The sequence below is a fragment of the Rana temporaria genome, chromosome 1, assembly GCF_905171775.1.
Source record: "Rana temporaria chromosome 1, aRanTem1.1, whole genome shotgun sequence".
NCBI classification, from domain to species: Eukaryota; Metazoa; Chordata; class Amphibia; order Anura; family Ranidae; genus Rana; species Rana temporaria.
In genome coordinates, this window is record NC_053489.1 from 38322827 (window position 1) to 38337885 (window position 15059).

The window sequence follows — 15059 nt, forward strand, 5'->3', positions numbered from 1 at the left end:
AATATACCCATCTTTTATATAAGGGTGTAGGTAAGGGTTAATGTAACTGTTATATATTTTTATTTGGCATATAAGTAATATGTGTACCAGGTATGATTGAAATATCTCCAGGCGTACAGAAGTTATGTGGGAACATACATTTCCCATTGATTTGCATGGGACTTTAAACAAAAACCCCGACCCTCACAAATGGGGGTAGTTAAGGGATAAATTAACTATCCTATAGTTTAAGTGGACATATAAGTAACATGTGACCAAGTGTCATCGAAATATGTACAGCCGTTTGGAAGTTATGAAGTAACATGTATTTCCCATAGAGTTGAATGGGACTTTAAAGGAAAACCCCGACCATGGCAAATGGGGTGGGTAAGGGTTAAACCACCTATCCTATGTTTGTTGCTGACATATAAGTAACATGTGTGCCAAGTTTCATGTTAATATCTTTAGCCGTTTGGACGTGATGCTGGAACATACATACATACATACATACATACATACACACACACGTTGAGTTTTATATATATATGTATGTATGTATGTATGTATGTATGTTTTAATGGCAGTGGACTTTTACAGAGTGTAAACCTCTACCCTGCCAGTGACATTTATACAGTGATTGGTGCATTTTTATAGCACTGCTCGCTATATAAATGTCACTGGTCCCAAAAGTGTCTGATCTGTTCGAAATGTCGCAGTCCCGAGAAGATAAAAAATAACTGTATAACAATCAAGGAATTGCTAAAGAGCAGAATATCCTTCAATAAAACTCAGGCATAATGCTTTTGGTGGTTGGCTATACAGTAGTGTGAGGTGTCATTTGCAGCGGTGACCCCCCTCTGGGGACAGGGAGGTCTTGCTGCAAAAAGCCCCCCCTCCTCTAGGAAAGGGGGGTAGAAAGACCCAGAGATTGGGAACTTGGGGTACCCTAGAGAGAAATCCGTGGCCTTTCTGGGAGAACAGTACTTGATTAAACACCATGTTCCACAATGCATAACTAATGAAGGGAAAAGTGAAAAAGATAGATATGTTTTTGTGATGTACAATTGAGTACAAAGTATGCTAAGAAGGGGGTAAGAGTGGAGGAGGAGGTAGGGAAAGAATACCCGACCAGGAGCCCACGACCACCATTATTCAGGCTGTAGTTGATTTTCAACACTTTTTTTTTTTTTTTTTAAATCTAGTTTTAAAAGTATTTTTCTGTATTTTTAAACCTGCCATGAAGGTTCTTGTTTAGGTGGTACTTTTATGGGGTGACAACACTCTATTTTCCCTGTTTTTTTTTGTTTTTGTTTTTGTCACCCTGTGGCATGTTCTTCTATTGAAGACAATACATGGCCATGCTTTAATAAAAATATCATAGTTGCCTCCTCCTGTGCAAGGGTTTTGCAGCGTGGCCCGATCCTCTTCTGCGGTCCCCCCAGTGGAGCGCTTGGCTTCTTTCTGCATCAAGTGTCCCCTTGGAGACCTGCTCTCCCTGGGGGCACGTATGCCGGTGTCCTGCCCAGAACTGCGCATGCGCAGTACAGAGCCGCCGAACATCGGAATTTAAGATCAGCTGTAGACGGCACCTGCGCACCATAGCCGACATTGTGCCACACACTCCCAATGCTCGTGCAAGGGGCGGATCTCATCACGATCGGCGCGTGTGAGGGGCAGATACCCAATAGAAGGGGCGTATTTTGTAATGGACAGTGCTATTGCTTGTCTTGGCTAACGAAATAGGCCCAGCAAGCCCGCCCATCAGTTGGCTAAACACGCCCTGCAAACAATTGTGGGAAGAATAGCAGAGATCTATTTGTTTAGGAGATGTGTTTGATTTTCGTAAAAAATCCCGCCCCATCTTAACAGAACTGCCCATCATTACAAAATATGCCCCCTTCTGTAGGCATCCACCTCTCACACATGCCCATCATGATGAGATCCGCCCCTTGCACAAGCATCGGGAGAGTGTGGTACAATTTTGGCTATTGTGCGCAGGCGCCGTCTACAACTGATCGTAAATTCCAATCTTCGGAAGCTTTTGGCGGCTCCATACTGGGCAAGCGCTGCATGCGCAGTTACAGGGCAGGCATTTCTCGACAGGGGGCATTTCTCATCAGAACACCAGCGTGCTCCCAAGTCCTGCTGCTGTGTCGATTGACACAGACGGCAGGACTCAGCCCCGCCCCCCCAGTTCCTGTGTCGCTGGATTTGATTAACAGCAGATGGAGCTGCTGGGCTCGTCCCCGTCGATGGAACAATCGGATTCAGGTAAGTTAGAAGGGGGGCTGCACTACAGAAGAGGGGATGCTGCACTACAGAAGGTTTTTCACCTTAAAGGGGTTGTAAAGGTAAATGTTTTTTCACCTTAATGCATCCTATGCATTAAGGTGAAAAAACATCCGACGGTACCCCCCAAGGTTTTACTTACCTCACCCCACGAAAGTCCTGTGCGCGTCCCCGTGATCCTCTTCGGTTCCCAGCCTGGCCGTTGATTGGCTAGGCTGAACGGATTTATAGCAGCGCAGCCATTGGCTGGCGCTGCTGTCAATCACATCGATGACACGGCGCGCCGGGGGACGGGACCGAGTGATACAGTTGGTGGCTATGCCCGCCGCTGTATCACGGGAGCGCGCCCGCAAAAGGTTTTCCTTCATGCGAGGTGGAAAGCTCTTGCGAGGAGGAGCCGAGACAGTCGCCGAGGGACCCCAGAAGACAGCGTTCGGGGACACTCTGTGCAAAACGAGCTGCACAGTGGAGGTAAGTATAACATGTTTGTTATTTTTCAAACAAATTTTTTTTTCCTTTAGTGTTCCTTTAATGCATGGAATGCATTTAAGGTGGAAAAACCTTGAGGGTTTAAAACTGGAACTGGGCAGATCTGAAATATAAAAATAATCAATGCAGCTCTGTAGTGGTTAATACATCATGTAAAGTGTTTTTTTTTATGCAAGCCATGTAAATACAGTAACTGTATCTGACATGGTATCATCTGGTTGTATTCCTTGTACAGTGGGGCTGAGTATGAGAGGAAGAGGAAGCGGCACAAGGAAGACAATCAGTTCATGGCAGGACCCAAGCTGATAGGAGGAGAGAGCATATTGACAGATGAGCTCATCACTGTGCTGCTTCTCCTTTCACTATTTCAATGACCGGCTGGGGGCGGGTCCAGGGCAACCAATGCAAAGCATACCAGCATGTTCAGCTTGCTTTCTTGTTTGCTGCGTCATTGCTTTCAGGTGTGTAACTGCGCAACAAAAGCCAGCCGCGGGAGCTGCAGCTGGTCTTTTTCCTCCCCCAGCATGTGACTGGACCGTAAAATGACCAATGAACTCATCAGTTACTCCTGGACTCTCCTTTTATCACCATGCTGCTTTTTAGCGCATGAGCACTGTAGCAAAACCTAATGCTCTCTTGTATTGCTCTGCTGTACTGCGTATTCTTCTCCCGTTTTTTCTTCCCTTTTCCTTGTTTTTTTCCTATATCTCTTCTCCCCCCCCCCCCCACCCCCCCTTTTTTTTTCTCTGCCTTCATTTTTTTTTTTTCTCTTTGTTTTCCCCTTTTTTTTTCTCCTTTGCTCCCCTTTTTTTCCCTCTTCTTTTCTTTGCTTTCCTTTTTTTCTCTTTGTTTTCCCTTTTTTATTTTCCTCTTCTTTGCTTTCCTTTTTTATTTTTTTTTGCTTTCCCTTTTTCCCCTCCTTTTTCCCCCCCTCTTCTTTGCTTTCCTTTTTTTTCTTTTGTTTTCCCTTTTTTTTTCTCTCTTCTTTGCTCCACTTTTTTTTTCTCTCTCCTTTGCTCCACTTTTTTTTTCTCTCTCCTTTGCTCCACTTTTTTTTCCTCTCTCCTTTGCTCCCCCTTTTTTTCCTCCTTCTTTGCTCCCCTTTTTTTCCCTCTGCTTTGCTCCCCTCTTTTTTTCTTTGCTTTCCCTTTTTTTCTTTGCTTTCCCTTTTTCCCCCCTCTTTTTTGCCTTCCCTTTTTCCCCCCTCTTTTTTGCTTTCCCTTTTTCCCCCTCTTTTTTGCTTTCCCTTTTTCCCCCTCTTTTTTGCTTTCCCTTTTTCCCCCCTCTTTTTTGCTTTCCCTTTTTTTCCCCCTCTTTTTTGCTTTCCCTTTTTTTCCCCCTCTTTTTTGCTTTCCCTTTTTTTCCCCCTCTTTTTTGCTTTCCCTTTTTTCCCCCTCTTTTTTGCTTTCCCTTTTTTCCCCCCCTCTTTTTTGCTTTCCCTTTTTTCCCCCCTCTTTTTTGCTTTCCCTTTTTTCCCCCCCTCTTTTTTGCTTTCCCTTTTCCCCCCCTTTTTTTTGCTTTCCCTTTTTTTCCCCCCTCTTTTTTGCTTTCCCTTTTTTTCCCCCTCTTTTTTGCTTTCCCTTTTTTTTCCCCCTCTTTTTTGCTTTCCCTTTTTTTCCCCCCTCTTTTTTGCTTTCCCTTTTTTCCCCCCCTCTTTTTTGCTTTCCCTTTTTTTCCCCCCTCTTTTTTGTTTTCCCTTTTTTTCCCCCCTCTTTTTTGCTTTCCCTTTTTTTCCCCCCTCTTTTTTGCTTTCCCTTTTTTTTCCCCCCTCTTTTTTGCTTTCCCTTTTTTTCCCCCCCCTCTTTTTTGCTTTCCCTTTTTTTCCCCCCCTCTTTTTTGCTTTCCCTTTTTTTCCCCCCCTCTTTTTTGCTTTCCCTTTTTTCCCCCCTCTTTTTATTTTTTTTTTTTTTTTTGCTTTCCCTTTTTTTTTCCTCACAATCTGAGCTCTGCTGTTCAGGGCACTGCACACATCTAGGTACCAGGTCAAATTCGGGTACTGTATAACAAAAAATAAAATAAAAAATCATTGATGTATTAATGAATACAGAGCTGCGTTATTTGCGTGGTGCCTGGCTTTAGGTTTCATTCTTTATCTGGAGCGGAGCCGTGACTAGAAAACATATCTGATGCCGTGTATCTCCTCCTCCTCCTTTTTTACAACCATCTTATTCCTCTTTCAGGTCAAACGTCAACTTTCTCTTCTCTTGAAGCATTATGTCCTCCATCTTGCCCTTCACGCCGCCGGTTGTGAAACGCCTCCTCGGCTGGAAGAAGTCGGCCAGCGGGGCTGGAGGGGGGGAGCAGAATGGCCAGGAAGAGAAGTGGTGCGAGAAGGCAGTTAAAAGCTTGGTGAAAAAGCTGAAGAAAACTGGACAGCTCGACGAGCTGGAGAAAGCAATCACCACACAGAACTGCAATACCAAATGCGTTACGATCCCCAGGTATGTCCGGAATCACTGCCCTGTCAGTGGCCTACGAGGACAGGAAGGCAGTGTCATTGTAGTGAAGTAGCCGATTAACCATCCTGGCAAGTGTGTGGTAAAGGCCAGGCATCCTAACCTGAATGACATTACTAACCTACGCTCATGTGACTATGTGCCGTGCTTACTTTACCAATGTATATAAGCTTTTGTGCAAATGACAATGAAGGTGATGTTGCATTATTAGAGTTTGAAATGTTATGTATGTTGTGTAAAGAGAACCGCAACTTAAAGTGAACCTGTCTCCACATATAATCTACTAGCATTTGCTAATTACTTGATAGAAAATACCCGAAGGTGCCTGCACATACGTGACAGAAGTGGAAACCCAGGTGTGTAAAAACTGTTTTGTAATCCTTGTCGGTTAAAGTGAACCAATGGCCAGGTTCTGGACCTTCAAAGATTTACATATTTTTAATAAGCCGTACATGAACTTTAAAGGCTAATTGAACGTTCAATATAAAATACATTTCCAGTTGCAAAAAAAGGGAAAAGGTGTGCAGAGTCTTAGTTTTTCCTTTTTTAGAAAGCAGTCGCAGCCTGAGTATAACAGCCTGCCAGAATGCTTTATAAAAGGTCCCTTGCTCTATGTGTGGAAGCAGTGGTCACTCTGCCAAATTCCAACATGCACCCTGGTGAGTCGAAACCAAAGCTCTCCAGTCAGCGGAGAACATGGGCTTTACTGATTGCAGAGCTGTCTGTCTGACTCTGCAGAGGGACTACGTGCCAATCTGGTTCTATAACGTTCTCCCAGTCTGTTTCCTATTGCATCAACTGAAACATCTCTCCTGCGCTGTGCGGAGGGCCTAGATAAAAATTCTGTACTTCTGTAAGGTGCTTAAAGGGGTTGTAAAGGTTTGTGTTCCTTTCACCTTCAAGGGGAAGTAAACCTCCAGGGACAACTTGCACCTACAGGTAAGCCTAGATTAAGGCTTACCTGTAGGTGCTTGCAATATCTCCGAGACCTACACGGTCTTGGAGATATTTGCAATTTCCCCGAGCGACGACTTCAGCGGTGCATGCGCTGTCTTGAAAGGGCACCTTTCAAGACGGGGTCATGCCGTGAAAGGCGCCTCCCGCGCCAGTGAAGTCACGCAACTCCGGCTAGTCGGAGTTCGGCCCCTGAAGAAGAGCGGGTGAATGGCCGCTGGCTGCCAGCGTGGAAAACGGTGACATTGTGGGCTTCTACTGCAAGTTAGTGTCACATAATGGGCTACTATGCATAGTAGCCCATTTTATGACCTCTAAGAGGTCATAAAACAAAACCCATGTGATCACTCCATCTCACCATCTCATGAGACGCAAACTTTTTATGGCTCTTCTGAAAGACCACAGCTTCTCTGCTGCTGCTGGCAGGACACGGGCTTTTCTATTCAGGCCGTGGCTGTTTTTAAAATTAAACAAACTGGAAGGCTTTGAACCGTTAATGGAAAATGTGTGCCGCTCAGACTACAAGGGAAAGCAATCCTGTGTCCACCACTGTGTGCGCACCAGGGACAGAGCTTGTCTCAACTCCGAACTACTGTTGAGAAAAGGATGGATCCCATGAAGTGGCATATCGATGCAGAACCACTGGTATTGGAAAGAAAGGCAGTCTCAGCCTGGGCTCCTGTCAAGCCATGCCGTCAGCACAGTTCACTCCTCCCCTTGGAGCTTAACCATGGGGATGGAGCTCCATCCCTATGATTAAAGTGGGAGTAATCTCCCTTGGTTGATGCCTTTTTTTAGGTAAGCCTATGAGGCTTGCCTATAGGTACAGTAAATTATCACCTAAATGTGCACTGTTTAGGAGATATTTACTTGCAAAGTCGCTACCGTGTTTACCAAAAATAAGCCTGGGTCTTATATTAATTATGCCAACAAAAGACACAGTAGGGCTTATTTTCAGGGTAGGTCTTACCATGTAATGTGCTGTCTTCTCTCCCCCTCTCCCTCCCTGCCTGTCAGGAATCCCCCAGTGTGAACTGAGTTAAAATGCTTGTACAATCCTATAATCCACTCCATTACAGTAGTATATAATGTACAATGTGTGCGTTTCTGTAATATAATTGTGCCAAATACATTTGTTATAGCGCCGCTCTGCACTTCCGTTACCCGCCGCAGCTCTCTTCCCTGCAATTATATTACAGAAACACACACGTACATTATAAACTACTGTAATATAGTGGATTATAGAATTTTACAAGCATTTTTAACTAGGGCTTATTTTCGGGGTAGGGCTTATATTGCAGCCCTCCTGGAAAATAACGCTAGGTCTTATTTTCAGGGTAGGTCTTATTTTTGGGGAAACAGGGTAGTGATGTCACTGGCACATGTGCTCTAAAGGAATGACATACCTGTGCCGTTCCTTCGGAATCCTGTGCTGTGAACAGCAGCTCCTGTGTGGGAGTGACAGCATCGTGGCTCATCCAGAGGACCGGAGCCCGCCAACCCAGAAGGAAGACGGCGTGAAGATAGAAGCTATGTCTGCGGCATTTTAAGGGCAAGTTTTACAATGCATTGCATAATGGCACATTTATAACTTTGCCTTGCTGAGGGGTTGCAGGTGTTGGGGGCGTGACCTGGTGGAATCCATAAGACTTTGCACACTATTTTGTTTTGATGCTCCTGCACTGTATTTGGCTGATTTTAAACCTAAAGCCTAATTAGGGTTTTAAAACCAGCTCTTACTGACCCCGTTGGCTGCAGGCACTGTGGAGAAATTCATCCTCGAGGATAGCTGCAAAGCTACAGAAATGCCAATGTAAACAATCATCAGGTGCTCTTGGCTTTTTTAGGAAGGTCTGAAACCGGACTTCAGATTCTGTTTTAATTCTGAGGATGAATTGCTGCACGGTGCCTTTAACTACAGAGGGTCCGTGAGGGCTTATTTTTAAAGCTTATTTCTACTTGTTAAAAATATTAATATGTGACTGTTCATAGCCTTGGCCATAGGTCCACTTTATGGGCTCTTGATATGAGCAACCCCCTCCCTGCCACTACTGTTTTGGGCTATGTACTGTGGTCTGTGATGAATCCTTCTCTAAACGTCCCGTTGCACCATTGGAGTCTTAGGTTTATTCCATTAAGGACACATTTTTTCTTGTATTCCCACAGTTGTCCCAACTTCCTTATACGATACAAATGTATGTATATGACTCTAAATGGGCAAAAAAGGCTCAGGCAGGGGTGTATTCTTTGTAAATTTCTACAGAAAAATTGCCAATATTTCTTAAAGCTGAACTCCAAGCTAACAATTGATTGCACAGATGGAATACGTGGTAGCTGATTATTATTATACAGGATTTTTATAGCGCCATCAGTTTGCGCTGCTCTTTCCAATATGGTTGCAGACAGTACAGTTACAATACAGGAGGAATCGGAGGGCTCTGCTCGTTAGAGCTTACAATCTAGGAGATCTGACAAAGGATTTGTATTTCTGTCCATCCTGTTTGGAGGTTTTTCACAGCTCTGCCACATAACACAGCTATGTCTGAAAAACCTGGAGACCCTCCTGTCATTTACAGCCAAGGGAGCTGTCGTCTTGGCTTCTGTTTTTGATCTGCAGTTTTCGTGGTGCTGCACATGCGATTAGCAATGACCCCCAACCATTTAAGGGCTTGAGCTCGGGGTGAATTCTGTTGAGGGTGAACATGCGCGCACACTGGCAACCATGACCGTTCTCATTATAGCCAAGCTCTAAAGCAGAACTAAAGTTCTGATGTCACAAACTGCAGGCAGCCAGGCTCTTTACTGCAATGTAAATAATTGCTCTCACAGTATTCTCCAGCATGTAAACGAAGGCGTGCACGGTCCATATATGCCAGGATGACAGACTCTTGTGCATGCGCTGGAGTGACGTCATTTGGCGCCGGTCAGTGAAGACAGCCGAAGGCCGGCATCCAGAAGAAAATGTCGGCAAGGGACGGGGACCTTTGAAGAAAAAAGGTAGCTCCGCTTTAAAGTAGAGATGCACTGAAAATTTGGTTTGCTCGAAAATTGTGCTTTCGGCGGTTTTTGGCAATATCGTAAAAGGGTGTCGATAATGGCGTAGTAAGTTAGTTACACGCAGGGCCGGCCTTTGGGGTGTGCGAGCTGTGCGGCTGCACAGGGCGCCATGGGCAACAGGGGCGCCGTGCGGCCATCGCAGCTCGCAAAATGTGAGTCGCAGCAGGGCCGGGCGGTCGGCGCTACCACTAGGCGGATTAGGAAGGCAGCCTCCTAGGGTGCACTGCCACCTAAGGGCTCAGCTGAATCTTGCCTCACCTCTTCCTCCTCATTGTCACTCCCCAGGCTCCCGGCAGAGGATAGAGGGGCCCCAGGCAGCCTCTTTGTGTATGTTTAGGTGACCAGGGGGCAAGGGGTGAAGATGGGGGGGGGGGGGGCGCCACAGGATTAGCTCGCACAGGGCGCCTGAACACCTAAGGCTGGCCCTGGTTACACGAGTGCGTTATTGATGTGTCCTTGTTGCGTTTTCAATGCATTTCAACTGGGAAGTGCGTTTTTTGGTGCTTTTTTTTTTTTTTTTTCTGACCAAAAATGCAGCAAGCAGGATTTTTAACGCCACATCAGAAGCACAATGGACCAGAGTGGAGACCTACATAAAATTTAAAGGGATGCTATTTTTCCTTGAGCTTTTCTTGCGCTAAAGGTGCCGATAATGGCCGACAATAAATTCACATGATATTAATTAAAATGTCAAATATAATACAATATATATAAACATTTTATGTATAATATTTTTATAATTTTTTATTTTTTTTTATATAAACTGACGTTTTTCGTTTCTGCCAACTGCTCTATCCTGAATTTTTGGTTTCGGCACCAAAATGTCTATTCTGTGAACCAGGGTAGCACAGTGGTGTAGTGGTTGGAACTTTCGCCTAGCAGAAAAGGGGTCACTGGTTCATATCCCGACCTTGACACATCTGCCTGGAGTTTGCATGTTCTCCCTGTGTCTGCGTGGGTTTCCTCCCACACTCCAACATGCTGGTAGGTTAATTGGATCCTGTCCAAATTGGCCGTGTGTGTGTGTGTGTGTGTGTGTGTGTAATATATACAAACTGGGGCGACGGTTTAAATAGCCAGAGGATGCAACAAGAAGGCAGAAAAACATATAAAGAACAATTTTTATGAAAAATTGATTACTTGGCCATCAAGTGGTGGATGTGTATAAGGATATTTAGTGTCACTTTAAATGTAACTGTTTAGGGAAATCATTAAAGCGGAACTAAACCCACCAATGTACCGTATATACTCGAGTATAAGCCGATCCGAATATAAGCCAAGGCACCTAATTTTACCACAAAAAAATGGGAAAATGTATTGACTCGAGTATTAGCCTAGGGTGTCCATGTGCATGCCTCACTGTGCCCATGACTAGAATGACGTTTAACATGGGAGTCTACGGAAGGGGTGCTCGGCTTTGAGAAATCGGTGCTCCCCAGCCGTAGGTCACACAGACAACAAACTTTGCACACTTGTAGAGGAGAAATAGGGCTACATGTGTACTAAGTTCCGGGTCCAGGGGACTTGCGACCGGCCAGTACCGGTTCCCCAAATTCACCGGAGAAATTACTGTTTAACATGGGAGTCCAAGGAAGGGGTGCCCGGCTTTGAAAAAATCAGTGCTCCCCGGCCGTAGGTCCCCTGGACAAAAAGAGTGGGGCTACATGTGTGCCAAGTTTGGGGTCCAGGGGACCTATGGCCGGCCGGTACCGGGTCCCCAAAGTCCGGGAGATCAGGCGCAAAAAGGTGACTCGAGTATAAGCCGAGGGGGGCATTTTCAGCACAAAAATCGGCTTATACTCGAGTATATACGGTATAATTATCACTTACAGGTCTGAACAGTGTATTGCCAGTTGTCATTCTGTTCTCTCCTTCTATAAGCATGTTTTGCTGCACAACTCATTGCCCCCCCCCCCGCCCCCCACGTGCTTCTTCACTTTCTTATAGCCTGTGCACTGCTGTATGTGGGATGACAAGGGGTTACCTGTACTGTTTGAAAAAAAAAAAAAAAAACTGTTTAAGTTATTGCAGTGCATTAGGAAGAATGTAAACCCTGCTTATTCTATAGCATTTTAAAGTGGTTGGTTTAAAAAAAAAAAAAAAAAAAATACCTGCAAGATAAAGGCATAATGAGCTAGTATGCTCGGACCCCCGACCCGCGGAAAGGCAGGGACGTACATGTACGCCCATATGCCTGTACGTGCCATTCTGTGGACGTACATATACATGTGGCGGTCGTTGAGCGGTTAACGAATGCACGGCTGAAATATTTATTTTCCTTTCTGCCTGGAGTTCAGCTTTAAATTCAAATTTAAAATTTGTCCAAATTTTTTTTAAGTGTGAGCCGGTAGTATAAGGTGCCCAAAACTTTGTGATTGGCTAATTTAATGTTGGCCGACGGATTAACAATTTTTTAAAAAATTTCAGCAAAATAGGGTCTTATGTTTTTGGTGAATTTACAATTCTCCCATTAGAGCTCTGCCTTCCAGGTGGGGGTCATCTCCCTGTGTTTGAATGAGGGTCCCCAGCAACCTGAGCTGGCATTTGGGATGATCTTGCGAATGAAGCCGTCAAGAAGTAAGGAGGGTTTAAATTTCTGATTTAGTTGGATACTGTTTGGCTACTTGAATCCCCTTTAACAACTTCCTGCCTGTGCTATATATAGCCAAAAGACAGCTACAGTGCGAGCCTTAATTGCCAAGAGGGAGTCCATAGATGTCCTCCCGTGCATGCGCTGTCAGCGTGTCCGATCCCGGCCCCCTACCACGTGATCATCTGTCAACCAATGACAGCTGATCACGTGATGTAAACAGAAGATCAGTAATCTGTATTTAATTTTTCCCTCATGCTGTTAGCGATCACTGCCTTCAGTCATAGGGGCATTGGTTCCTCACACAGAGACGCGGCTGCCTCATCTGTGCCCACCAGTGCCACCCACCTTTGCCTATCGGTGCTGCCCATCAGTGCAGATTCATCAGCACACATCAATGAAGGAGAAAAATTACCTGTTTTCAAAATTTTATAACAAACTATGAAACTTTTTTTTTTTTTTTATTTTGGCAAAAAAAAAACAGTAGTGATTAAATACCACCAAAAGAAAGCTCTCTTTGTGTGAAAAAAATGATAAAAATGTAATTTGGGTACAGCGTTGCATGACTGCGCAATTGTCATTCAATGTACGACAGTGCTGAAAGCTGAAAATTTGCTCTGGGCAAGAAGGGGGTTTAAGTGCCCAGAAGGCAAGTGGTTAAACCAACTTTCAATACCAAAGGGATGAAACGGTGCAAGGAAACCTGCAGCTAATAATATATTTATTTTTAAAAGGCGGACTAATAGGTTTTTTTGATTTCTGCTTTAGTTTTTGAGAGTAAAAACTGGTTTAAAATTGCTTTGTGTGCCCAGCATTGGCCTCCAGCATTGGAATCTACTCGATTGCTGCATGTTTTTCTTTTGTGGGGCATACAGTTGGACAGGACTGAGACTGCATAGGGCAGTGATGGCGAACCTCGGCACCCCAGCTGTTTTGGAACTACATTTCCCATGAAGCTCATGCAATCTGCAGTGTAGTGGAGCATCATGGGAAATGTAGTTCCAAAACAGCTGGAGTGCCAAGGTTCGCCATCACTGGCATAGGGGGTGGTAAGCTTGGTTCACCAGCAGCAGGAAGATGAGGCTGAAGGGTGTATGTTTCTAGAAAACTAAAAAGCGCGTGCCTGCTGCAAGGCTGGGGAGCTGACACGCCTGGCCGGCGGCTTCAATGTCGGCCGGCCATTTGCGATCGCGCCACAGAGAGACAGCGGGGATCTGTCGATGTAAACAAACAGATCCCCAATCCGACAGGGAAGTACAGAGTGATCGTCTGTTCCTAGTAAATAGGAACAGCGATATCTCTGTACTCCGTCAGTCCCATCCCCCCTACAGTTAAAACCACCTCCCAGGCAACACATTAAACCCTTTTGATCACCCCTAGTGTTAACCCCTTCCCTGCCAGTGACATTTATACAGTAATGCATGCATTTTTATAGCACTGATCACTGTATAAATGTCACTGGTCCCAAAAATGTGTCAAGTGTCCGAACTGTCCGCCAAAATGTCAGTCCCGCTAAAAAAATCGCTGATCACCACCTTTACTAGTGAAAAAAAAATGCCATAAATCTATCCCATGTTTTGTAAACGCTATAACTTTTGCGCAAACCAATCAATATACGCTTATTGTAAGTTTTACATATTTTTGGTAAAAAAAGTAGAAGAATACATATTGGCCTAAACTGATGAATACATTTTTTGTTAAATTTTTTTGGGGATATTTTATTATAGCGAAAAGTAAAATATTGATTTTTATCTTTTCAAAATTGTCACGCTTTTTTGTTTTATAGTGCAAAAAATAACCGCAGAGGTGATCAAATACCACCAAAAGAAAGCTCTATTTGTGGGGGTAAAAAAGTCTGTAAATTTTGTTTGGTTACTATGTCGCACGAGCACACGCAATTGGCTGTTAAAATAACACAGTGCGAATCGTAAAAAATGGCCTGTCATTAAGAAGGCAATTCCTTCCGGTCCTTGAGAGGTCGAAGGACCACTGCTTTCTGCAGGAATTTCAACCCAACCCCCCCCCCCCCCCACCCTCCCCAGCTGAGTCGGGGCTGGAGGTCTTCAGCTTTCCAATCTGCGGGTTGTGTGAGCTTTGTGCGTTGGACTACTGCAGAGTGATCGCTGCTTACAAAATATACAGTAAAATCTTGGTTTGTGAGTATAATTCGTTCCAAAAACATGCTTGTAATCCAAAGCACTTGTATATCAAAGCATTTTTTTTACAGGGTATAAAAGAGAAGAGAGGAGCCTCTAAGTGTAGCAATAAGTTGCTAAATGTTGTACCTTAATTAAATGTAACCGTATTGTTGCACTTAGAGGCTCCTCTCCTCTTTTATACTCCGTTGTGACATGACGCTACTCATATATACTTATATCAAGACATTACTTATATATCAAGGCAAAATTTATTAAAACATTTTGCTTGTCTTGCAAAACGCTCTCAAACCAAGGTTTAGCTGTACTTGGATTACAGTGGTCCCTTTTGCCTTCTGGAGGAGAAGCACTTGGAATAGTGTTGATCTGTTTTTAAGAACATTACAGTAAAACACGTTAAAATCATCATAGATTTTATAAAGCCTCAACTCCAATAGGCCAATTTCTTCTGAAACTTTGAGGGCCGCATGCACTACTGGACCGCATGCACTACTTTAAAAAACCGCACCGGATCGCATGGTACTTCTGTATCATGCATTATGGTGCAGGCAAATACACTGCGTTTGGTTCTATCTACGATTTGAAATGTTAGTTTAACATTGACACACACTACAGATCGCAACTGCTCTTCCGGAATGGGAAGTGAACTCGAAATGCAGGTTTTCTGCACCGCATTCTGCTGTGAACTGACCCGCATGCCTTGTACACCCGATCGGTTTTCCCGGTGTATTGTCACATTCTGCTGCCTATCGTAGAATGCTGCGGAAGTAACGTGGCGGACAACTGCGCATGCGCAATGCGTTCCAACCACAAGTGCGATGCGTTCCACAGGATTTATGACACTACCCTTCAGTGAACCCATCACAATTTGTCACGGAAGTGATGTATTACCATAGACGGAGCGGGGGGAGAGAGAGAGACAGACACATTCAGAGCGAGAGAGAGATGGAGATATAGAGATACTGAGAGAGAACCGGGGCTCAGGGAGGGGATTACCTCCCCTATGTGCATTACTTCCCTTATATGAAATCTATGTACACAATCTCTCTCTCTCTCGCTCTGAATGTATCTCAGTATCTCTATTTCTCT

The 15059-nt window shown here is 44.5% G+C and overlaps 1 protein-coding gene across 2 annotated transcripts in view; it reads left to right on the forward strand.

The window, feature by feature from the left end:
* The window catches only part of SMAD2 (SMAD family member 2), a 125838-nt gene that overhangs the window by 36449 nt on the left and 74330 nt on the right, over positions 1-15059 (forward strand). For both annotated transcript variants that reach the window (XM_040336628.1, XM_040336622.1), the window contains exon 2: positions 4938-5198. In XM_040336628.1, coding sequence (XP_040192562.1) covers positions 4972-5198 — 227 coding nt within the window. In that variant the 5' untranslated portion in view covers positions 4938-4971. The remainder of the gene's footprint in view (positions 1-4937; positions 5199-15059) is intronic.